General features: G+C 44.1%; 1 protein-coding gene across 2 annotated transcripts in view; it reads right to left on the bottom strand.

Annotated features, from left to right (window-relative positions):
- grid2 (glutamate receptor, ionotropic, delta 2) overlaps nucleotides 1-25,380 on the bottom strand; it is a 393,159-nt gene that overhangs the window by 81,953 nt on the left and 285,826 nt on the right. For both annotated transcript variants that reach the window (XM_042336695.1, XM_042336705.1), the window contains exons 7-10: nucleotides 23,970-24,131; nucleotides 22,980-23,099; nucleotides 6,631-6,732; nucleotides 2,456-2,653 (exon numbers count right to left, since the gene is read on the bottom strand). In XM_042336695.1, the coding sequence (XP_042192629.1) occupies nucleotides 2,456-2,653; nucleotides 6,631-6,732; nucleotides 22,980-23,099; nucleotides 23,970-24,131 (582 nt within the window). The remainder of the gene's footprint in view (nucleotides 1-2,455; nucleotides 2,654-6,630; nucleotides 6,733-22,979; nucleotides 23,100-23,969; nucleotides 24,132-25,380) is intronic.

The following is a 25,380-nucleotide window of genomic DNA, read 5'->3' as shown; positions in this document are numbered from 1 at the left end:
ATACTTGAAAACAAAACAAGGCTATGGGGGGTAAGAATAGGGAATTGGGACTAATTGGATAGCTCTTTCAAAGAGTCGGCACAGACCTGATGGGCCAAATGGCCTCCTTCTGTGATGTAGGTTTCTATGATTCTATTCTATGAATACTGAACGAAACAATACAAGACAAGACAAAGGTACATTTGGTATAGCGGTCGTCATGTTGGGAGGTCATCCCAGGGTGCTTAACACCTGTACTGGAGCTGGGAGCCGAGGAGGGTTGAGGGGGGAGCCAAGAGAGGGCGGGGAGGGGAAGGGTGACTGATGGTACAGCTAACGGGAAGGTCTTGAGAGACCGACTTTGAAAGAGGTAGAGGAGAGGATGAGTTGGAGGCAACTCCAGGATGGAATTCCAAAAGGTGAGGGCAGACAGTGATGGTGGAGAGTAATATAATATAAAATAATTTAATTGTATTAAATTACACTACGACGACGACTTGGATTTATATAGCCCCCTCCACGCCGGACGGCGTCTCAGAGTGCTTCAAAGTCAATAATACGCTCACTGTAATCTCACACTGTCACTGATCGACATTAGTACATAAGACATTTAAGTGGACTTTTAACGAGCAGATTGTTAACGGATAGTTAAATTAGGCGCATCGATATGCCTGAAAGCTTTTATCGAATGCACACAAATTGTTTTAAACAAGTTACTGAATGTGTTTTTTAAAAAAAAAATCCAACTTCATTAATCATTCATAACCATGTGCATGTAGTAATATAAATTGATGAATAATACAGTGCAATTTAACTCAACAATGAACTGCTGTTAGCAGTATCAGCAAAAATACGGTAACATTTGTGACAAGCTAATGCAGTACTAGGGGTGTGCTACATGTTGGAGGTCCCATTCTTTGGATGAAACATGAAATCAAATAAATTTGGGGCACTGAAGCTGGATTTCTGCAGGTTTTCTTTTAAGAACTTCAGAAATTCGGCTTCAAAGTTAAGACTGAACGCAACAGTTTGCCAAATTCTGGCCTCTGCAATACTACCTAAACTGTTTCAATCTAGATTTAGATGGAACTTCTCCCCATACGAACAAAGGCCACTCAAACCGGAAAAAAAGAATTATTGAAGCAGCGAATGTGATGGAATCCAGTCAGTCCACTTTTTTCGGACGGTTTGAGTTGTATTTTAGCGGTTTGTTTGTGGGGAGACCTCGAAATAGTCCAGGCGTCACTGCTTTAATTCAAACACCGCTACTACTTGTCTGACCGGATCCCTCTCTCCATCCTCCTTGAAAGTCTAAGTCTGAGCTTCACCAAATGGAACCGACCTTCTGAACAGCAGCCCGAACGCCACAAGCTCAACGGTATTCAGTGAACTAAGGTGAGCTTGAACTATGGTGTGATTTTCCAAACTGTAGCTCAAGTGTCACCTCACCCTTTTTTTAAACTTTATCCACCGATCGTAATCCGGAAACAACGTACAGTTTTTCTGCGATGGGATTTACAGGAACCCGGACTGAGACTGCCCCCAAATCAGTCCACGTCAAGTCCTCCGCAGGTTTTGAAGAGAAAACGCTTGCGCCAGTCTGGGCTGGTTACGGAGGTTAAAAAAAAAGGACGGTGCCAGTAAATCCTGTGGAACATTAGCCGCCATTGTTAAAACATGACGCAGATGTCAGCCTTTCTCTCGCCTCTGAGTCATGGGATTATGGGTTCAGCTGAACGTTGGGATTTATCGGTCCAGGTTGAAGCTCCAATGCGATGCTGGGGCAACGTTGGATTGTCCAGGGGTGTTGTCCGTCGAATAAGATGTTAAACCAAGATCATGTCTGCCTGTTCAGGAGGATGTTAAAGATTGCGAGGCACTATTCGAAAAGAGAAGGAAGTTTCTCCTGGTGTCTTGGCCAACAATCCCCCCCCCCTCCCCACCCTCAGATGGAATTGGTCATTCACTGCTGTCCACAAATTGGCCGCTGCATTTTATCTACAAATACACTCGTTGCTACACTTTACTGTCAGTCCTGTAAAACTCTTTGAGGCATTTAAACAATGCGATCGCAAGTTATATGAAATGCCTGAATTGTTCTTATTATTACGTCAGTTATTTTTTAAAAAAAATTAACTATCTGAACTACAAAACTGGTCGACGTCCAAGTTATAAGGTCACTGATGTCCCTGGTAATCTTACAGCGTGGAAGTTGGCCAATTTTATCATAGAAAAGATCATTAAAACCTGAAAAAAATCTGCCAATCTTCATTTTAAATCAAAAAACCATCAATTATCAAAATAATTCAGAGCACACCAGCTCACTGATACACAATCTCAACTGATACCCCCAGGCCTAGAAAGGTTGGAATTTGTAGCCACCCAGAATAGGAAGACTTCAAAGCACAAGTGGGAATGTAGGAACGAATTCCTTTTGAACAGGGATCAAGATGCTGCAACCCAGCAATGCACAAACCTTGAAGACAAGTTCTCCAATGAGCCCATTCCAGTTCCCGTCTGGTTGTTGGCTTCCAAACCGATAATCAGGTGCCACGTAGATTTCGTACTTGAAGCCGAGGTAGCTCGCTAAAGCATCCAGAACGTCGATGGAGAAACCATAGTATTTCTTCGTTTTTCCCAAGACGTTTTCCGAAACCATAACGAATGGTTCTTCCTGGAAAAGGCAAACAGTTCACACTGTCACAAGCGAGTCAGAGAAGATTCTTTCAGAAACGTCATCGATTTACGATACTGTAAGATAAATGGTTGAAGTGTGCGTCCAGAGCGATACACTACGTGGTGCACGTGGGTAACTGCTACTCCTCAATGAGAATCCTCAATACACTGCCAATAAATATGTCACCAACATGAACCATGATCCATCAGAGCTTGACCCTGGGGTTCACGATCATTCCCAACAGAAACTGAGCCCAAACAACTCCAAACCTAATAATAATCCCTCCAAAAACCAAAAACAATAATAAATTGGTCATTTTCAATCCATGACTGTTTGTGGGACACTGCTGTGCACAATTGGCTGCCGCGTTCGCCCACAGATATACAGTCAATTCACTTTACAGTGTGTTCTGTGAAGCGTTTTGGGACGTCCTCCCGACGTGAAAAGCGCTATATCAAATGCAAGGATTATTATTATTATTATTATTAAACAATGCTGGCACTATATCTCCAGAGAGAGCGTGCACATTCTACAACAACAAGAACAACAACTTGCACTTACATAGCGCCCTCCATGCAGTGTAGCGTCTGAGAGCGAAGAGGAAGGCTTTTCAAGGCGGGCCTTGAGCAAGGGGCAAGGCGGAGGGATTGAGGGAGAGTGTTCCAGAGCTTCGGGGCGCAGTGGCTGAAAGCGCGACCTCCGATGGTGGGGCGGAGGGACAGTCAAGCGGACGTGCTGGACGGTAGATTGGGAAGTGAGGAGGTCGGAGAGGTAGGGAGGTGCCGGGGAGTGAAGGGATTTGAACACGAGCGTGAGAGGATCTTGAAGTCGATTCCCCTTGTTGCACTTCACCTCCTGGGAACGTGCCTGTAGTGCTATTCCAAACATGGGGATTTCTAAGCAAAGGTGGCAAAGAAAAGTGGAACTCTGCGTCTATTTTGTTTTTACTCAAGCATGGGGACGGGTTTCCGAATGTGTCAGACACCCAACTGATCACAACAAATTACATAAAAGGGAATAGATAAACCGAGAGTGATTTTAAAGCTTTAATCCGGCTCCCAATACAGTTAGCGACCTCTGACTGATGACCATTTTAATCCTTCAGCATACATAGGCTGCTTCCATTTGTTGAGGAGTCTGTAACTGGGGGATAATAATAATAATAATCCTTGCATTTGATATAGCGCTTTTCACGTCGGGAGGACGTCCCAAAGCGCTTCACAGAACACACTGTAACGTGAATTGACTGTATATTTGTGGGCGAACGCGGCAGCCAATTGCGCACAGCAATGTCCCACAAACAGTCGTGGATTGAAAATGACCAATTTATTATTGTTTTTGGTTTTGGAGGGATTATTATTAGGCTCCGTGTGGAGTAAGGAAACTTGCCCAAGGTTTCGCCCTCTGCCTGGAATTGAACTCAGGTCTCTCACTTGCAAAGCGAGTGCTCTAACCACTGAGCTACAGGACTCCACAACTCCACAAGATGCAGGTACAAGACAGTGTCGAGGGAATCTAAGAGAGTATTTAGGGGGGAACAGAAGGGTATGGGAGGGAGTGTGAAAGGAAATTTAGGCGATAAGACTTTTTTTTTAAACGAAGAGTATTTCTGAATCGTTTTTTGCACATTGCCGCCTCCACCGGCAAATGGAAAGTTGCATTCTGGAAGCGCTCACTTTCTGCCACGGACAGAACGCCTCAAGTGCTGACGATGCCCCACGATGGACAGAGTTCCGAAGACCCGCACAAGCTCAGGCAGGTCGAACATTTCAGAAGCTCTTTCCACAGCGAACAACGCGTGGAACAACGTACCCAGCCGACGCGGTGCTCCAAGTGGTCGGTCACCTTTTTTAATCTAAGATCTCACTCTTCCAGCGCCTCCCCTAGGGTAGAGCGCAGAACTTGCGGGGGTGAGAGAATGGATTCAATTCTCACAGTATCCTGACACCTAAGTGACTTCAGCAGCAGCGCAAATGGAAACGTCAGTCTCAAAATCCTAGATAAGATGCACAGTCTCAGATTTATTTTTTCTAAAAAAAGAAACTAAATACAATGATAAGTAGTCAGTCTTAAAACGGTGATTTGAGGTGCCTCTTCGAAAGAAATGTCACAGCTTAAGAACCGTTCAACTGTGAAGATTGCCAAAGCCAAAAGCACGCGAGCGGGTGTGCAAACCCGGGGAATTAATGTGCTGTTTATCTTTGCATTCCCCTTCGCTCAGTTCTCTGGAATAATCATAGGCTCGACTTGCTGCTTCCGAATTTCTATTGTGATCGTGACGGGAAACAATGTCACTCTCTGTTGAATTTTTTTTCTTCCGCTGGCGGTCTTCAAGGAATTAAAGTGCTGTACTTCACCAGATCGCATGATTTACAAAAAATCCCACTCCACTTACGCGGGGCACTTGGTACATAGTACGTCCAGCAAAGTGTTTGGGACGTTTCGACAATGTGATAAGGTGCTGCATTAAATGCAAGGATTATTATTCATTATATTGTTATTATTTTTATTCGGATTGCCTTGGACGGAGAAGGCCCCTATGGCCCATTCGATTGCATTCTTGTGTTTGGTGGTATTCAAGCCGTTTCTGTCTGTTACAGGAGGGAAGGGGGAATATAAACAGTCAACAAAGAGTAACGCATGAGACGTATGAATATTCTTCCCCTCTCTTCATGGGCGGGAGGCGGCAAATTTCGCTGCTAGAGATCTGTGCTGACCTTGGATTGACCGAGGGTGTTTAGGAGCTGCCGCCGCTATTCTTGCGCTCAAACCACTGCCACTATCACTTCATACAGCGCAATCCAATTTAAATCTACATAGCGTCTTTTGCATCAGGAGGACGGCTCAAAGCACTTCACGTTGCCGGCTGGGGTGGGGGTTGGGAGCTGAAGGCGGAGTGGGGTGAGGGGGCAAAGACTTCCGAAAGTACGGTCAAAGCAGGAGGTCTTGAGGCGGGCACTGAACAAAGGGAGGGAAGGAATGAATGAATCAAGGGAGTGCCGGACAGAGTTGCATTATGATGTTGTCTCCTCAGGAAAACCGGTCCCTGGAGTTTATTAGCGATTTAAATAAGGCACTTTATCCCGGTGTTGAAAACCCTATTTCGGAGTCAAATCTCCAGTTTCTATGCAGATTTCAGCACAAATGAATCACACACTAATTCCCCAAGTTGCACATCGCCTCCTGGAACGTGCCTTTCAGCGCTCCGAGCTGCAACCCTGCCTGAAGGGCTCGGTATAAATGCAAGTTGTTGTTGAGAGGAGGAAATACGTGTCTGATTCAATAAAAAGGGACGGGCGACTAGACCTGGTAATGTTTCACACCTGCATGGCGATATATAACGATATATAAAATACAAAAAATAGCCTAAACAGGATTGAAGCTGGCAGCAGAGCGGTCAAACAGTAAGGCACACTCCCCGGCCTCCATTTGTGACGTAAATTCATTTCTAATGACCTAGAATGTGTCTGTGCGAACTTCTGCTGTGTACCAGTTACACAGTGACCTCCAGACTTATTCGTGCATAGATGGAATGCCATTGTGCTGCAGGCGGCAGAGGCTGGAAACAAAAAGCAGGCAAGGAGTTGTGTATTATATATCAAGCCATTGGAACCACGATATAAAAGCGAGATTGATGCACAGTTACACCACATATGCATCTTAACTATCTATTACTTTGCTGGAAAAGACCATGGGCAAAATTATCTCAATGTGGGCAGCCCGATTAGACCTTAACCCTTCAAATGCACTACACCTCTGTGCTTTTCTGAAAATACTTGGGATTGATTAAACGGAGAAGTGGAAGGAAGCCCTGAAAGTACTCACTTACTTTGCTCAGTTCAGCCATTAAGCAATGTCCCCTCCTCAAATTAACCCTCTAATTCAGCGTCAGTCAATAAGCTATTGATGCCAGGAAGCGACTTTTGATATTTAAGAAAAAACATATAAAGAATGAAGAGATAATATTCACTTACCGGCACCGTAACAACACGGAGCATTACCCCACGCATGTTGTTTTCCAGCTTTTTGTCAGTCAGCGTTCCGTTCAGCCCAGTTACAGGATTCCAGGTTGCAAGCTGTGGATGAAACATTCCCATCAGCGCTATATTATCGGAAATAGGACGCTGCCTCCGTCAATTAATTCTGCGACAGTAATATAGCCGATAACGGTGATTGATTTGAAGTGTTCCTTAACAGATTTCCCCAATAAGGACTCCAAGTTGCACAAGTTAAAGACATCTTCTAGAAACTGGAAGTACGTCAGGCTGACGACTGACCCACGGGAATTCCATTCCGATGGTGGGGATTTGGGGAGTCAGTGAGAATTCTGACAGGATTCCTTAGTTAAGGAGATACTTCAAATTAGACCATGATATCTATTTTATTAGCCTCGACACAGTGATCAATTATGCACAAGTACACAAGTACACAAACCCACCCAGGTCCCACCAAAATTGAGGTTAATAATAATCCTTGCATTTGATATCGTGCCTTATCACGTCATTGTGACGTCTCAAAGCGCTTCACAGAATATAATTGTCAAGTGGATTGACTGTGTATTTTGTGGGCAAAACGTGGCAGTCAATTGCCCACAGCAGGGTCCCACAAACCGTACTGCAGAACGAGTGACCACATTTTATTTTTCAGGGTTTATTACCCCCGGAAAACGATTTGCCAATTCACGAACTACGAGGTTCCTACTTACTGTTAGGTAAACAGAGGCAGGAGGAATAAGGAAACTTTGCCTAAGGTTTCGCCCTGATAGGGAATCGAACCCAGGTCCTCTCGCTTGCGAGGCGGGTGTGCTAATCACTATGCTGCAGGAGGTTCATTTGAACCAGGGAATATATTGCTTTAAATCATTCTGCAATTGGCAAAATGTCTAAGGCAGATATCTGGTCTGTTTGTGTGAAGGGATCAGAACAATAAGGATAAGGATAATGAAAATATAGGTGAGAGAAAACTGTACCGAGCCACCTATACCTGTACCCACACTGGTACTAAAATCTCCAGGAATCAGGCATCTCTGGATCAGCTCCCGAGCCCATCAGACTGCCCTGCAACTCCGCTGAACGTATACCACAGTAGAAGTCTAGGGTAGGAGCTGAGTCCCAGACACTGCGGGAAAAGAATGATTCCTCACTACAAACAAGACGGAATTTCATAACAATATACGGCCACAAGGTGCCTCCTCACAACACAAGTCCGTTTATAGTGTGATGAACAGGTTGCGGAAGTGCAAGACGTTTCCCGCTGGTGTCCTGCACGCTCATCAGTGCCAGAAACCAGCAAAGTGATGGCAGGAACATCCAGTGGATTGACTGTGTATTTTGTGGGCAAAACGTGACCACCAAGAGGCGAGACTGACGACTATTTTGTCCCCAGACCCTGTTGGAATGCGGGGCCCAATTTTATGCACCAGAAAAACCCTGCATTTAAAAAAAGGGGTGTATTTTCCTTCATATCTCGGGGACCACAAAATACACAATCGCTAAGCCTTGAAGTAAATCGCTTGAAGAAGTCCTCCCGATGTGAAAGGTGCTCTGTCAAATGCAAGGATAGATACTGTTCATAATGACTGTGAAGAAAAAAAGTCTCAATGAGAAGGTCTCCCTCCTTCATTACTGTGATTATTCCTTCATTGCCGTTGTTCTTCATTTCTGTTTTAGTTTTGGGAGACTTTGTATATATCCCCTATTCCAGGGAATAAAACATATCTTTTTTTTGTCTTGCTAAAGTGCTGACAAGGACCCACTTGTATTAACGTTGAACTCACACGAAACCTAATAGCGTCCCCAGATAATAATGAAATTACTAATCGTAACAATAATAATATTCCTTGCGTTTGACAGAGCAACTTATCATGCCATTGAGACGTCTCAAAGCTTTTTACAGGATTCTACTGTGAAGTGATGTGACTGTGTGAGAATTCAGGTTGTTCCAGGCTTTCTATGTATTTGAGTGGGCACAGTTGACTTACAGCGCTAGCGTTCGTGCCTCGTGCAAATAAAGGGGAGAAGCTTAAATTGCAGTAAACTGTGGCATTAATAGGTTTGATCACGGATTATCAAGAAAACACAGGCAGAAGGACTGTGGCGTATTTCATCAGGGTTAGCCCACCAAGCTGCAGGATTCTCTCATTTCCCACTGTGAAACTTGCACAAAGGATCCCTAACTTACACCAGCTTTTTTTAAAAAAATATATATATATATCACATTCATAAAGCAAGCACAGAGGAATTTTAAGTACCTTGTAACATCTCTAATACGTTATTAAATTTTAAATTGAACTTGGATCTCTGTAGCCGAATGCATCATAGGCTTAAGATTCACCCACAAGTAATGTGTTTGCTCAGATTACCTCTTATCCCTCGAAGTGTGAGTTTAAATAATACAGCAGGAAAGGATTTTTAAATTCTTAAAAACGTTTTGCTGCTACATGGTGGTCCGCAGCGCGGAGAAAAAGTCTTAGTTTGTCACTGATTTAGTGAAGAAGTCAAAAAAAAAAAATATTTTTTCCCTGTATCTTTTGACCAACAATACCCCGGAAAGAATTAGTCGTTCGCTTTGTGGCTGTTTCTGGATCGTTGCTGCGCGCAAATCAGCTGGAGCATTCACCTGCAAAGATCTTTGAGACGTCCTCCAGTCAAATGCGAGGAATATTATTATCATTATCTGAATATTATCATTGTTATATCTGACAGTTTTAACCGGAGGGCTAAGCTGAGGTCCTGACTGTATAATTAAAGAACTTGAGAGATTATTTCAAAGAGAAGGGAGTTCTCCCTCCACAACACACACAGTCGCTGCCATATATCCCGTGAAGCACCAAACAAGAGCCCCAACTGAACCATTTGTCAACCCCCTGCTCTTCTCTGGGTTTTAACTGCAACACGGTAACTCTCACGCAGTGACTGAAAGCAGCTGCACAAATGGGATTCAGGGAAACGTCAGATTAAACCGGACTAAAAAGTTGTCGTTCTGATTTCTGCCATCAGTCAAAATTCACCCCGACCGAAATGCCTGTGAATCGCTGTGCCCCTGAGCATCCTTGGCTACACGCTCGTGTCCATGCGGATGTGAAGGCTGTGGACATCCGGATTTTGATTTATTGTGCACTGTTTCCAACATTGTTTGAAGCATTTCACTTCCAATCCGACTCGGTTATTAGTACCCTTAATGTCAGAAGATTGCAGCTTGAACCCTGTGCTAGAATCTAAATTCATGATCCAAGTTGTTACTGGAGGAGTGCTGCACTGTTACAGGTGCGGTCCTGGTTTGCAGGAGCTGAGCGGGATGATTTCCCTCCCCCAGTGACTGGTCTGCCCTTCCAGGTCCTGCCGATGAGCCAGACTGGGCTGCTATCCTCAGCAGTGCCCTGGAATACTGCGGACTTGCCTGGCTCAGGAACTGGACTACCGAGAGCGCCACAGAGGGCTGCCTCGATTCCGACCTTCCTTTGCCAAACATGTCATCTTGTAGCCTGTTCCTGCTCCAAGTTGACCCCGCTTGAGGTCTCTCCTGAAGGAACAGCGTCTCCAACAACGCAGCACTCCTTCCCCAATTCTCCACGGATGACAGGTAGATATCATCCTGGACTGTGAGCTCAAGTCCTGATATGGTTCTTGGAGCTAACAACTTTCTGACCTAGAGGCAAGTAAGTAGGCGACCAACTGAGCCAAACACATGTGCGCTCAGAAATTAGTCACTCCACTTTATAGTCTATCCTGCAAAGTGCTTTGAGATGACCTTCTGATATGAAAGGCAGTATTATCGATTGCCAGGATTACTATTAACATTTAAAAAAGTAACTTCTGGTTTGTTAACTAAAATCCTACCAAATTATTACCAAATTGGTCGTCCAAAGAAATCCACTTTGAAACAGGGTTTTGTTTTCTGACCGATTACTGATCCTCTCAGCATTGTGCTTTTTGTTCATTCTCATGAAATCTCCACTAACACACACCACAAAGAGTGCAAGAGTGTTTTCAATTCCATTCCAAGCAGATTAACAGAGCTCTTACTGATTATTAGTTCACTCAAAAGTGTTTGAAATTGCATTTCAGATCAAACATAATCCGATAGAGCCTGTTTTCGGCTCCGAGGAAAGAAGAGTGCAAATTTATTATGACCTATATTGCGCATGAACACCACGGTTGTGTGTCATTAACAAACAATAATTCTACACCTGTGTACATTACAATTACAGTTGTGTACATCCTGAACATGTGGAGAGATATAAGAAATGAGGACTGTTGCACACACTTTGCACCCTGACCTCCAGATGCTGTGCAAGGTACTGTACTTGGACATGGGGCCAAGGTGAAACGGACAGATTCTCCTCCCTATTCTCAGAAATACATAGAGTTTGATACAGCAAGAGAAACAGGCCATTCGTCACAATTAATCGGTGCCAGTGTTTATACTCCAATCCAGCCTCAACCTCTCCTTTTCCCCTCACCTATACCTCCCATAAACAGTCGTGAACTGGGTGACCAAATTATTGTTTTTTTTTAATTCTTGGAGGAATTATTACCTCCCAGAAAGCGATCTGCCAGTTGACTAACAATCGGATTCCTACTAGACGTGTATGGAGTAAGGAAACTTGCCTAAGGTTTTTTGCCCTGCCTGGGAATCGAGCCCAGGCCCACTGGCTTGCGAAGCGAGTGCTCTAACCAATAGGCTACATGACTCTTGTTTGACCCAGAAAGTTTAAAATGACAGTACCGGTTAGCTCCCAGCAGCAGAGAAACATATGAGTCAGCAACTTGTCTAAAATGGTTATCTTTATCTTGTCACATTGATCAGATTTGCACTGGCTTTTACCTGCACTATATTGGGCTTCCCTGCATTAATACATCTACTCTCAATGTACTCACAAAGCTGTAAGTGCTGGTACTAAAACAAAGATGCACACGACACAAGGACAGGAAAAGCATCACAACCGAATAAGGAGTCATGGTTTGGATTCACTCGGACTGTCGCGTCTCCCTTTGTTAACCTGTTCCATTTGCTCTGACCTTCTCGTACGCACAAAGTAATCAACAGTGCATATTCAACAGCAAATTACCACGGCAATAAATGGGTGGCGTGCTCCTCAATCATTGTGTTGTGTGCAGTTGAGCTGCCAAATTTGTGCTTAATTTCATAGTAATTCCTATTGAGTGCTTTAAGACAGCCTTCCAATGTGATAAGGCACTCTATCAAATACATAGAGTCTGATTATTATTACTAAAAGGGGGATACCATTTAAGATGAACAATTTTCAGTTCTTGGTGAAATTTTTGCTTCTACAATATCCACAAGGTCAGGTAAACAATCCCAGAGAACGTATTTGAAGAGGTGACAGACCAAATTGGCTCTAAGAAATCGTATGACATATCTAGATAACCAAGCAGTGTTTGACTCCCTGAGAAACTGTGGTCATTCACTGGGCATGAAGGGCAATATTTGGTCATAGATTCAGAATTGGCCCAAGGGAAGGGAAGAAAAGGGTCTTTGATAAGGGAATGAGTCAAAATGGCGAGATCTGGCAAATGAAGTTTAATACAGATGAATGCAAGGCACTACATATAGGACGCACGAATAAGAAACAGAAGCAATCCATGAACTTGCCAAAGGGGATGCTAGAAGAGATCTAGGGGTGTTAGGCTACTCACTATATTAAAACAGTTTGAGGCAGCAATAAACAAGGCAAACAGATTGCTGTCTGTATTGCTAAATCTGTTGAGTTTTGATCCCCAGACACCATGCAATAATTAAATAAGCTTAGGGCTCTTTAGTCTTCAGAGAAGACTCACAGGGTCTCTCATAGAGGTATACTTCTTGTTAAGATTGAAAACGTAAACTGTACACCCAAATCCATACTCTAGGACGTATCAAGACAAAAGGACATTATGTTAGAGTTGTCAAGGATACTTTCAGGACAGATACCAGGACGTTTTTCTTTATTCAGAGGGTAAACAATGACAGCAACACATTGCCTTTGGATGAATGACCAATTTTTTTTTCTGGAGGATTGTTGGCCAGGATACTGAGAGCACACTGGTGCTTTCCCTTGATAACCTGACGACACAGATACCTTTAGATTGAAAGATTCAATTTACTCATTTACGAGTGTTGCACGATATTCCAAGAACGGACAGAGCTGGTCCCTGAGTGGCAAAAGGATGAGAAACACTGATTGGACTAACCACGCTGCCAACAGCCAGAAATAGGAATTCCAGACCTTCAGAGGGGAGGAAATTGCAATTGAAAATCAGAGAGGGACAAACAAAACTTTGTTGGGTGCGTTTTTAAAAGTGAGTTTCACTTGTGTTTTACCATTTCGCCTACAACCGCGCAGTCACTATACTTCACAGAAAAGTCCTGTTGAAGCACTTTGAGAAGTCTCGACTCCATGTTAAGGCGCTAAATCAAACGCGAGGATTGTTATTGTTACATATTGCAAAGAACATCATACCAAAAACGTCTACTGTTTCACAAAGAAAACATCAAATTAGGAACTTTAAACTCGAATATTGAAACGTTCAGCGGGTGACACCATTTTTTGCCCGGCTGTTATATACTGTACTGTCAAAACATGGCTTCCTTTGTGTATCACATAACAAAAAGACTAAATAAAAGCGAAAATGATATGCAACGGGTGCCAACACATGCAGAGGTTTTTATTCGATTGAATCCCATCACCTGCTGGGGAAAATAAATCAATTGAGAAAAGGGGCAAAATGAGTTCGCCAAGTGACTGGCATATTGTAATTCCTTCTGATATTCTGAGATCAGCAGAGATCATTTCAAGAGGTGTAATTATGCTCTGGCGTATGCTTCAGATCACTGAAGCGTGGGCAAAACTGTTGTGAGAAAATGAGTCCCTCGGATTTGGATCTGATTTAGATGCTCCGCCACTGACACTTTCATTAGATTGGAGCGACAGAAACTTTGTGTAATTTATTTCATCACTGAAATACTAATGCGACTTTGAAAGCATAGAGTTGCCCTATGATGGCCTCTTTGTTTATTGTCAGTTGTTAAAAAACAGATTGTAAAGAAGGTCAGCGACCAGATGACTTTCATTATTCACTGCATTTTACATTCATGAAGGCAAGGAGGCTCCTGCTGCAAACCTCAACACAATAACAACTTGCATTCATATAGCACCCTTTGCCTGAGGTAATATGACGGAGCAATTCGCAAAGGATGGGGTCAGACTCCCAGTGGAGGGGGGAGTGGGGAGGGGGAGAAGCCATCGGTGCATTTGAAGAGGTAGGTTTTGAGGTGGGACTTCAAGATGGAAAGAGAGGGTGAGATGGAGAGACAGAGGGAGTTCCAGGAGTTTGGGCATAGAATCCGAAAGATTGGCCATCGATGGTGGTATGGAGAGGGTGGGAGCAAGCCCAAGCAAACCAAGGGCAGGGGTTGAGCAGCCAGATGGGGAGATGCTGAGGCGTGGAGGAATTTGCAGGTGAGACAGGGAGGCGGGAGTGCCTAGAGAGGACTGGGGTGATGGGCGAGAAGAGTTTGGTGCAGGTGAGAAGGTGGACAGCAAAGTTCAAATGGGTTGCAGTTTGTGAATGATGGAACAAGGGAGACCAGCGAGAAGTGCACGAGAAAAGTCTAAGCGGACGGTAACCAAGTGGTGAATGAGAGTTCCGGCGACATTGGGCGTGAGATAGCGATGGAGGCAGGCGGATGTTTTGGTCAGGTGCCTGGTATGAGAGTGAAAGGAAATTTGATGATAGCGTCATATGATGAACGAGTAAATTCCCCTTCTTGTATCATGAAGGAGCCCCACAACCAATAGAGGAGATTTTCATTTCGACCAGGTGGGCTTTATTCAAACTCGGATCCCAGAGGTGAAATGCCGTGATAAATGACTGACCCATCTAAACCTCACGCATTTTTTTAGAGGCTGTATTGTGAAGTTGTGTCTCAAGGTAATAATACCCTGAGATTAGAAAGGAGAATTTGAGAGGATTGTTGGCGCCTAATCATGCTGAAAGGTCTCAAAAACTTCAAATTAATCAAGTGTCGTGAGTGACTCAGAATTGGCTTATTCTCAAGTATGGGTCTGAGATTCACAACCCTATGTTTAATATTACTTTGAATCAAATTCAATCAAGAACCAGAAACAAAACAGATTGCAGCATTTGGTACCCTTCCCCCCACCCCCCCCCCTCCCCCCGGGATAGGACATTTGTAGGATCAAACCCCATGTCGGAGACGTTGAGTTCACAAACTGAGATGACACCCCCGCATAGGACTAGAGGAGGAGCATTGTATTGTCAGAGGTGCTGTCCTTTGGATGAGATATTAACTCAGGTCCTGTATGACTGTTCCAGGTGGATGTTAACATGACACTGTTTCAAAAGAGAGAGTTGTTTTTCCTGGTGTCCGGGCAAGGCAGAAAGATTGAGGGATTGAGGGCATACACAGTCAATATGCTCAGCAATAATCACTGTGAAGCAATTTTAAATATATGACATCGCTATTAACAAATGCAAGAATTATTCTTTTTATTATTATGGAAATCCTAACATCCAAGCTCATAGCATAAACTTTACATGAGTTTAGATGAATGAGAGTTGTTGGTAAGTGCAGGATATTGTCAATAGTTATACGAGATGAATGCCGGGGTGATTTAGTTTGCGCTTCCCTATTTAGAAAGTCTTCCCTTTGACAAGGATTCTTCCCCACCACAGGGCACCCGGCATACAACGCACCACAAATTTGTATAGCGTCTTTCACATTGGGAGGACATCCCAAGGCGCTTAACAATCCTGACTTGGCAATTAGCAAAACAACAAAGAGGAAATACTGCCGTAATGTCAGCCTAACGGATTTGCTTCCTATCAACGGTGACAGTGTTTTAAATAAATCGTGAGTTGGCTCTTTTTTTCCCCCTCAGTGTCAATCACATTTTGTTCGGCTATTTTCCCGGTTTTTTGTTTCAGTGCCCCAAGCTACAAGACTCACTGTCAACGTCCCTTCAGGGACTGACACATAATTCCTACTTTGGAGAATTATAGACGTCAGCCTAATCCCAGCGACACAATCACAATGGGTGTCAAGTCAGTTTGGCTCAGTCGGTAGGAACTCTCACCTCCGGGGCAGGAAACGTGTGGGGTCCGATTCGAGCTCATCGTTCTGGGCTGACAGCACAGTGCACGGCTCGAGCTGCTGTCCTTCAAATGAAATTTTAAAATGATATCCTGTCTGTCTATTCAGGTCGGTGTGAATGAAGCAGCGGTGCTGTTTCAAAGAACAGCGTGATATTTCCCGGTTTCCAGGCCAGTATTCCTCCTTCATCAAAACATTACCTCACATGGCATTAATTATTTATTCGTTGCTGGGGAAAATTACAGCCGGGACTAGATCGACTCCATTTATGCAACCTTTTTTGCGCGTCCAGAATTTGGCAAATTCTTGAAATATAGCCTTAATATCGAAGCTGTTTTTTTTCTACACTTTCTTACAGGAACTAGAGAAAAAAAAACTTTAAAGTTACGACTGAATTCCATATTTCTACAATTCTGGATGCCCTGAAATGTTCCATAAATAGGAGTAAATTTAGAACCAAGTGAAATTTCTCCCCTCTGTTATCATATTTGCCTACATAATTTACACTACACATTCAAATAGACTAATTCTTTGAAGCAATCTATGATAGTTCCACATGACAAGACATACAAGAGGACACGCCAATACAGTGCTGGGTGTGTGTTGCATTATCGGAGATGCCATTCCTCGGATAAAACGTTAAACCGAGATCCTGTCTGCCTGTGCGAGCAAACGTTAAAGATCCCATGGCACGCTTCGAAAAGAGAAGGGAATTTCTTCCAGAGGGAGCGAGGGAGGGAGGTTCCCAGGTTAGTTTAGCCAGGAACATATTCAGAGTTTGTAATATATTTTGAACAGCCTGAAGCACAAAGCAGGTGTTTGTGTGTGAGCAGATTCCACCACACGCTGAGCTGAGTGTGAAGATTAAGATGCATTGCATGCAATTAAGATCTCATGCAATGCATCCGAAACATCATCACCAGCTCAGCTTGCCGCGGAATCTGCTTACACTGGATAAATAACAGCGCTCGTCAACAAGCGCGCAGCCTGAAATGCTGGAATCACCAGTTAAGCTTTGTTCGTTAGTAAGATCTTCAGTGTCAATTGAGAAATAGGGTCTGGGAGCTTCGCAAGTGCGAATTATTGATCAAGCAAATTAGCGGACAGACCTGACTGTCAGCCCAGATCAAATTCAAAATTCCAAGCGGAGAAATTCCGTGGAAAAATGGATTCTTGTAACTCATTGGGTAGAGCACTCGCCTCACACAAGCGAGAGGACCTGGGTTCGATTCCCGGCAGGGAGAAAGGTTGGGCAAGTTTCCTTACTCCACACGCCTCCGCTGGCCTAGCGGTAAGTAGGAACCTGGTTGTTAAGTCGATTGGCGGATCGCTTTTCCGGGGATAATAATTCTTTAAAAAAATAATAATGTGGTCACTCAATCCACGGCTGTTTGTGGGACAGGGGCTGATGTGCGCAATTGGCTGCCGCGTTTCACCCACAAAATATACAGTCAATTCACTTTACCGTCTGTTCTGTGCTTTGAGACGTCTCATTGATATGATAAGGAGGTATCGTCAAATGCAGCGATTGTTATTATTAATATCATTATCATTAACTGTGTCCATGTGAATACTTAGCTCCATTCAGAACAATGAACACCTCATCCTGCCCTGCAGGGATCCTGTCATAGCTTTTATATCGAGGTCTTGCTGAAACCAGCCACCAGACAAGGAAAGAGGAGAATCCGTAGCACTGATCAACAGAGCACTTCTGAAACATTCATACACGAGGCTGGGGGCAAGCACAGTTCCCTCCCCAACCCCATCAGTTCCTCTGTGAATATGTGCCCTTGTCCCCCATCGTATGAGAACGGTGCTTTGTTGAACAAGTTGACGATACAACCCGGATGGAAATAATGAAGGGTAACAAACGTGGCTCCAGATCGAAAATGAGCGATGCACAAACCGGAAAGAAATTACGCCGTTGAATTTCCAAGAACTACCTGACGAGTATTAAACAGGTGGAATTCAGGGAATTAAATTCAGGAAAAAAAATTCGTGCACAAATTCTCAGTCTTTTTTTTAGAAAAGAAAGATTCGGGAACCGTGTAAAAAATTTTAACTGGACTATATTTACTGCTTTGTAATGGCTGACGGTTTATTTACTATTTTCCAGTGCATTTAAACAGCTTTAATAGCAGTGTTTATTTGAGCTTTCTCAATTAGCGGTGGACATGGATACAAGCTTATTTACCAAAGCCAAACATGTGGCTTTAGAAAGAGTAAATAGATGCTTTTATCTCAAATGTTCTGCTCCTCCCAGCTAATTACATACACAAATTCGTCTTTTAAAATGTCCAATTGCAGACCTCTAATAATAAAGTAGTCAAGGCCAGGGGAATTTTGTGAAGCACAGAGGATTTTTTTATCGATAGTGAATCGATTGAAAGCAACAACGTTCTCCAGTTCCTCAGGCCTAGAAATAAAAGTTCAGGAGTGCCAGTTAACAGTGCCAGATCCCCGCTCTCTGGAACTCCAGCCCCGGAATTTCTCCGAATCACTCCCTATCTCTCTCTCCTTACCTCCCGCTTCTTAAGTTGGTCATTTTCAATCTACGACTGTGTGTGGGACATCGCTGTGCACAGTTGGCTGCCGCGTTCGCCCACAAATATGCAGTCAATTCACTTTACAGTATATTCCGTGAAGCGCTTTGGGACGTCGAGAAGACGTGAAAAGCGCTATATCAAATGCAAGGATTATTATTATTATTATTATTATTATTAAAAGCCCATCTTAAAACATACCTCCCTACCCCATGATATATGGTACAATACAACTTATTACATTGACACAGGCCTTTAATGGCAGGGGAAGTCTCGGAGCATCGTGCTGGATGGGAACCCAAGGCTGAGGGTGGGAGCTGAGGGGGATAGCGAGGGGGGGGAGGGGGGGGAAGAGAACCAAATCCTAAAATTGTCAAGGAAAGAGCTGCTCCATGTTCGGGCAGCCAGGCCGACATAAACCAGTACCTCAGTAACAGCTGCTGGGGCTAATCAGGCAGCTCAGTTGGCTGAGAAATTCGCCTGTGAATGGCGCTCTGACTGACGCCTTTCTGAGCCACTTAATGTCGCTGCACTTCATTGACGGAAATGTCACGCTGCTCAATATCCTGTGTTAGAAAAGGCGACAATACACACTAACTCTATTTCTGTATCCTCACCGGAACTTCTGTCCCAATAAGTTTTTCCCTTCCCAAAGTCAGCACCGAGTTTATGTTGAGGAGAACGCCTATTTTTATATCGAGCAAGGCATTAAAAGCCAGGGCTCAGGCTGTATTTTTTTCCCCCCACATTGACCGCCCAAAGGCACAGGTTTCGTGAGTTTATGGGGCCTTTTTGTGGTAACCCTTTGCTTTTTAGTCAGGCGATAAATGCCTGTATTTCACACTTTAATAGTCCCTTATGGGAATCGTATGACTCTCCAATGGTTAGTGTGTGTAAATTTGCACTGAATTGCCATGAAAAGGGCACTTGCAATCAACTGCGAGGAATGGCTTGGCTGCCAAGGTCACTTTGAGGTGTTTTTGCCAGGTTTTGGATTCCCGCGACTACTAGCCTAACCATAGGTGGTCTGATCAATCCGGCCTTGGTTGAAAAAGCCCATCAAAAAGGTTTAAGAGACTCGGTTGCGTATTGAGCTCAGAGGTCTCCCCTGTGCCCCCACCAATTAGATATGAAGTGGGAAATATACACCATTTTTCACTGGTCTAATGGGCATAAAATCTCATTGAATGTAAAATATCAATGCGAACGTCCTCTCCAATTTACATTTGGCAGCAAAAAGAAACCATTACCCATGTTGGTCGGATTTTATAACAATTTATCATTATATGAATCAAAAAGTTTTTGGACATGGTTTGGCTGCCTCAGTAGGATTTTTAAAGGTCTACAAATCTCCGCCTTGAGTACAGCATCTGTTACATTAAATCTAAGTTAAATTTGTCGACGTTAATACTAATAAACCTTGCATTTGATGTAGTGCCTTATCATGTTGTCGAGCTGTGCTCAAAGTGCTTCACCAAAGATACCGTACAGTGTTTCGGTTGAGGATTTTGTGGCCGAAAGCAGCAACCAATTTGCACACAGCAATGTCCCTGCCCTACAATCAACCATGAAGTAAGTACACAGTTTTATTTGGGGCATTGATAGCAATGGGGAAAAACTCCCTTCTCTTTATGAATACAACACAAAACTATGTTTGTAAAGGGCCTTTCACATCAGGAGGACACGTAAAATAGTCACACTGAGAGTTGGCCATCCCTAATCTAGAGGAAGGCATGATGCCAAATATTACCACCGCTCTTGTTTTTTCTAACCAGACTTTTATGTCGGGAGGACGTTTCCAAGGCACCGGTCAGTCAGAAATTTGGACCCGAGCTGGGGGTTCGGAGAAGGGAGGAGGCAGGGAGGGTAGGAGAGTGCCCGAACCCGCGACCGAAGAGGAGGGTCTTGAGACGGGCCTTGAAAGAGGCGAGCGAGGCGGAGGGAATCTGGGATGGAGTTCTACAAGGTGGGGGCAGAGAGGCTGAAAGGCCCCGACCGCGATGGCAGGGGCCAGCCAAGCCAGGGCGGGGCGGGGGAACATGGTGAAATTTAAATTGAAACCCAATAACATTTAATATTCGCAACGAGCTATTTTGTTCTCGCCGTCTTTGTCTGTGTGTCTGAATAGCGCCCATCGCTGCATTTTTGTTTTGCTCTGAGCTCCTCTACCCCAACCTCTGTGACAACAAACAACTCTGTGCAATCAACGAGTCAATCACCCCTTATTCAGGCTTCTGTAAATGCCACTGAAAAACAAGCGAGCTCTTAAAAAGTGTTCAAACGTGAAGGCAGCCTTCAAATTCTTTGAGGATTTTTTAAAAACGTAAATGTCTTTATGTCTTTGGACTTGAAAATGTTGTTACTCGCGAAGTTGCCAGAAGCTTATTGTCTATCGTATTTAAAACCCTGGCTTTCCTGGGCTTTTCTTTTGTGTATAACCCATCCACATTCACTCGCAAGCTACAGGACACCCAGTGCGTGTGGGACTATACCCCACAGGGGAAGAGAAGGAAATGTGACACCCACCAAGAGGAGGAGATAAAGAGAATATTGATGGAGAACGAAAGGCCTTGGTTTAAGAAACTAAGAGCAACGCCTTGAACAGTTGTGGACCCGGCTGTCTTTGTCAGACGTGTCTGTCTCCTCAGAGCAAATTCAAACAAAACAAACAGAACATAACTTAAAACGGTTTAACCCTGTCCCATGTCCTTAGGCCGTGTTTTGGACGTTCTCGACATCGAAACGGTCATGGCTCATTCCGAGTCTTCTTTACTTGGTCAACATTTGAACGGGTGCAGGTTTAAACAGTGCAGAAATATTCACCACATTTAAGGTTTGCAGATATATATATATATATAGATATATAAAAAGAACCTGCCACCTTGCTCTTCTGAAGTTGGCCTGGAATATTTATCACATCAGGTGGTTTAAATTCCTAATGCGAAATCCTCTGCCCTTTCCTCTGGGGGGAAAAAAAATGACTGATCATTTAATAGCGCTAAGAGGACCTGCGCAGCTGGAAGTATAAACCTTGGCATACATTTATTTTCAGATTGAACCATTCAGACTCAGAATAAATGTGATACCTGGGGGCTTACTGGACATGGTGCATTGATTCCCTGTGTCATATAAACTCTCGATTTATTTGGGTAAAGGATGGCTGAGAATTTAACAACTGCATCTTGCCATTCATCACAAATTTTGACGGAATTAACCAGCTGCTCTCTGGCTGCCCAGGTACCCCCCAGTGCAATTTCACATGGTGTATTATTTATCAGGTCTTATTTCAGAAATACTAGATACGCGGCGTGCCTTCATGTAGGGTAACGTCTTGAAATGGTTCCTGGTTATTATAGTTAGACACTGAGCAAGGGAGAAGGGGGAGAAAGTGGTGACTATCGATATGATCAAATGGGTAAGTTTTGAGGTGGGATTTAAAGCTAGATATAAGTGGGCGAGGTGGAGGGACGGTGGCAGGAAGCTCCGGAAGTTAAAGGAATAGTGACTGAAGGCTTGGCCACCAATGGTGATATAGAGGGGGCGTAGCAGGCTTGTGTTAGCTGAGTGAATGGAGTGAGCAAATGAGAGGGGTACAAACAGATCAGAGAGAAAGGGAGGTACTTGGAGGCAGACAGATATATATATATATATGCAAGCGTAGGTTGACTATTATACACCCCGAAAATGCTATACAATCATCCATCACTTCATAATGTTGCCTTATTTGGGAACAATATTTGTTTTAATAACAAACACGGATTACATATCCCGTGCAACGATTTTACGTGACTTCATACTTTCGTATTTTCGCACTCACGGACTTTGCTGAGTTTGTTGGGCCAGTCCTAAACGTGCTATAATTGCACTGTTTATGGGACGGTTTGAATAGGCTGCTAGCGGTGGTAGATGAGAGGAGGAGGGTACAGGGCGGGCCGGAAGGCTTCTTGAGCCTGGATCTCTTCCCGTTACTAATCGGGGGGAAGGCGGTGATGGTGCTGTGCGTCGATTCTCTCCCAGTCTCGTCACCATCCACATCAGAAATGACGATCAATTCAACAAGGACAACTTGTATTTATATAGCGCCCTCCACGCCAGGTGGCATCCCAGAGCGCTCAGCAAACACAGCATAGAGGGACAGCAGCAGGTCAAAGATCTTAAAGATGCAGCAACGTGATACGGGAAACAATATCTGAACACAAGCAAATTCTTCAAGGCCAAATATGATGTCCTCACCGTAACAACTTTTATCTCTGTATCACTTTGCCTACACTTTGCTGATATTATATTATCATTGCTCATACGTGGAATTCTTAAATCAGGAGAAGGCTTTCTTTCAATAAGGTGCGGTAAGGTTCGGGCACTAGAAATCAGGTTTGTTGCCCTGTATTGATCGACTCCTACAAGCGAAGTTGGGGTACAGTTCATCTGTCCTGGAGGATGTATCGCTTCTTATCGCTGAAGCGTTTCCAGAACCTCTCCCTTCCTCCCTTGTCCAAGACCCAGCACTCACACGATAAGCGCAAGTGTTCACCCCACCTACACACTAAACAACACGCAGAACCATTTCAATAGAACCGCTGAAATTTGCGGCACAGAGGAAGGCCAGTCGGCCCACTTGCATTCCGTGCCGGCTTATTACTTATTTCACTTTTGTTTCCACTTACTTTTCGCACGCCTCTCCCCAGGTCCTCTCCGTAGCTCGTACCAAGAATTTCAAACTGCACGTTGGGATTGCCACCGTTTTCGTTGAACTCCAGAAAGCCGGTGATGCCATTCAAATCTCCCTGGAAGAAAACGGTCCAAACCCGAACTGTTAAATTAAGGCTGAGCGCACGATGCATCATTTCGTCATATAGAAACTGAAAAGAAAACCTTGAAAAAAATGAACACACTGTGATAGCCTCGTGCTTATCTATGCCCATGCATGGGATGGATTCAGCGCGTAGCTCATTTACGCTTGGTCTTTGGTGCAAAGCTGGCGGGCTTCCATTAATTACAATGTACTTTTCTCAAGCCGAAACTCTGAACTAATTTGTGGAGCAGAATTACGTTACTAGATCCCGACAACACTGACCGCAATAGTGAGAACGAACAGGATCTGTAGAGGGTTGTGTTTCCATTTATATATATATAAAAAAAAAGATATTTTCAATTGCAGATGCTCCATTATCAAAACATGTTTTGCTGTAAATTGGGCAAACAGTACAATTTCAATGATATCGTTCGGTAAAACTAATGCACAGAACTGGACACATATGTCAAGCGAATCATTAATAATACTTGCATTTGACGGAAAAAGCACCTTTCGTGTCAAAATATCTCGAAGCATTTTTCACTTGATTGCTGTCACGTGTAGCAGTGTCTGTTGGGTTTCTACGCAAACACCACGTTATGCGGCAGGCAATTTGCACGCAGCCAGCTTCCACAAGCAGCCGCGAGACGACTGATCAATTTGTTCAGAGGATTGCTGGCCATGACGCCGGGGAAAAAGTCCCGTGTCTTTTCAAGTACTGCCATGAGATCGCGAACATCTGAACAACAATAACCTTACGTTTTGCGAGAGGGCCTTTCCACGTCAGGCTATTCACGCAGAGCGCTTGTGTGTGTTATGAGCGAGCGCCAACAGGTAATAGTTTGCGCGGCGCGTACAGTACCTTTCTGACGGTGTCCAACATGGAGTAACCCCCCTGCCAAGGTTTGGAGTTCTTCCTGATGCAAGTCAAGCTGGCCATACTGTGCCATTTCCGATCCTCCAGCTTCTTGTGAAAGGCATGGGCCAAAAGCAGCACGCTGTCGTAGATGTAAAGATTGGTGATCTGCGCAAGTGACGGGGAACAAACGTAGTAGGGATTAGCGACACAAATCGCACATCTCTCCTGATGCAATAAAAGAGATTTAAAAAGTCAGTGCGTATTGATCTTCGGACTATTATTCTGTATCAATAGCAAGAGCATTTAAAGGCTATGCCATATCCAATAGGTAATTTGTGCAGCATTCAGAATCAATATTCCACAGAGATAGCAAGCCCTTACAACAGTAATAACAGGAAAGGAATTGGATGGAAAGCAGCAAAGACCCAAAGCATTACAATTAGAGGTATCTGAAAAATTTTATGTACTCCGCGCAGAATGGCCTTGGTTAACTCGTGATCAATACCATCTCAGAGAGCTTGTCGAACGTCACGGCCACACCTTTGTGCCTCAGCCAAGCCTACGGTAACGATATTTTGCGAGCGCAATAACGCTCAATGGATTTTTGCTGAAATTGTGCGCTGAAGCTAAAATGTCACTGTTTGTTGTGATGCTTTTTATCCACTCGGTTGGAAATAGCAGAGGCATTGGAGCTGAGCTGTTTGGATTTGACTAAAAATTGCATTGATTAATATTACTATTATTATTATTATTATTCCAAAATACTCACCCAGTATCGCCTGATAATGCGATAGTCCTCCCTGTCGCAGTACCAAGCTGCTTTTCAAATTAGCCCCGTATCCTGGCCACTTGTAGCTTGTTCCAGTCGTTAATTACTCTCCGAGTTAACAAAAACTTCCCGTTGGCTCTTCTGAAAGTGCCCTTTTACAACGCTAAACCAAACCTATGTCTTCGCGTTCAACTGTCTTGGTGGGTCCTCAAGTATTGATCTGGACTTACTTTTTCAAACCCACTTGAAACTGTTAAGACACATCTCTGAATTATCTTCCCTCGCAAAAGTGGAGAGCCCCAGCTTGTCTGGATGGCTACTCATTGCCTGGGCCAATAGAAAAGTGCGGCCGCTATTTTTTCCCTGGAATCTGCAAAATCCTGCATTCTCCGCGAAAACTGGCCGCCATCGTGTGTGAGTGACTGAGCTCCAGGCTGTGGTGTGTGAGTGACTGAGCTCCAGGCTGTGGTGTGTGAGTGACTGAGCTCCAGGCTGTGGTGTGTGAGTGACTGAGCTCCAGGCCACACCAGGCTGATCGCTGCTGTAGGGATGGGTGAGCAGTTGACCTGCATCGCTCTTGATCAGTAACAATTGAAGGAGACGCGAGCTCAGAGTTCAGTGTGACCGTAGATTGCGGGAGGATAA

The sequence above is a fragment of the Callorhinchus milii genome, unplaced genomic scaffold (genome assembly GCF_018977255.1).
Source record: "Callorhinchus milii isolate IMCB2004 unplaced genomic scaffold, IMCB_Cmil_1.0 Scaffold1, whole genome shotgun sequence".
Taxonomy (NCBI): Eukaryota; Metazoa; Chordata; class Chondrichthyes; order Chimaeriformes; family Callorhinchidae; genus Callorhinchus; species Callorhinchus milii.
This window is presented reverse-complemented; position numbering and strand designations above follow the sequence as displayed.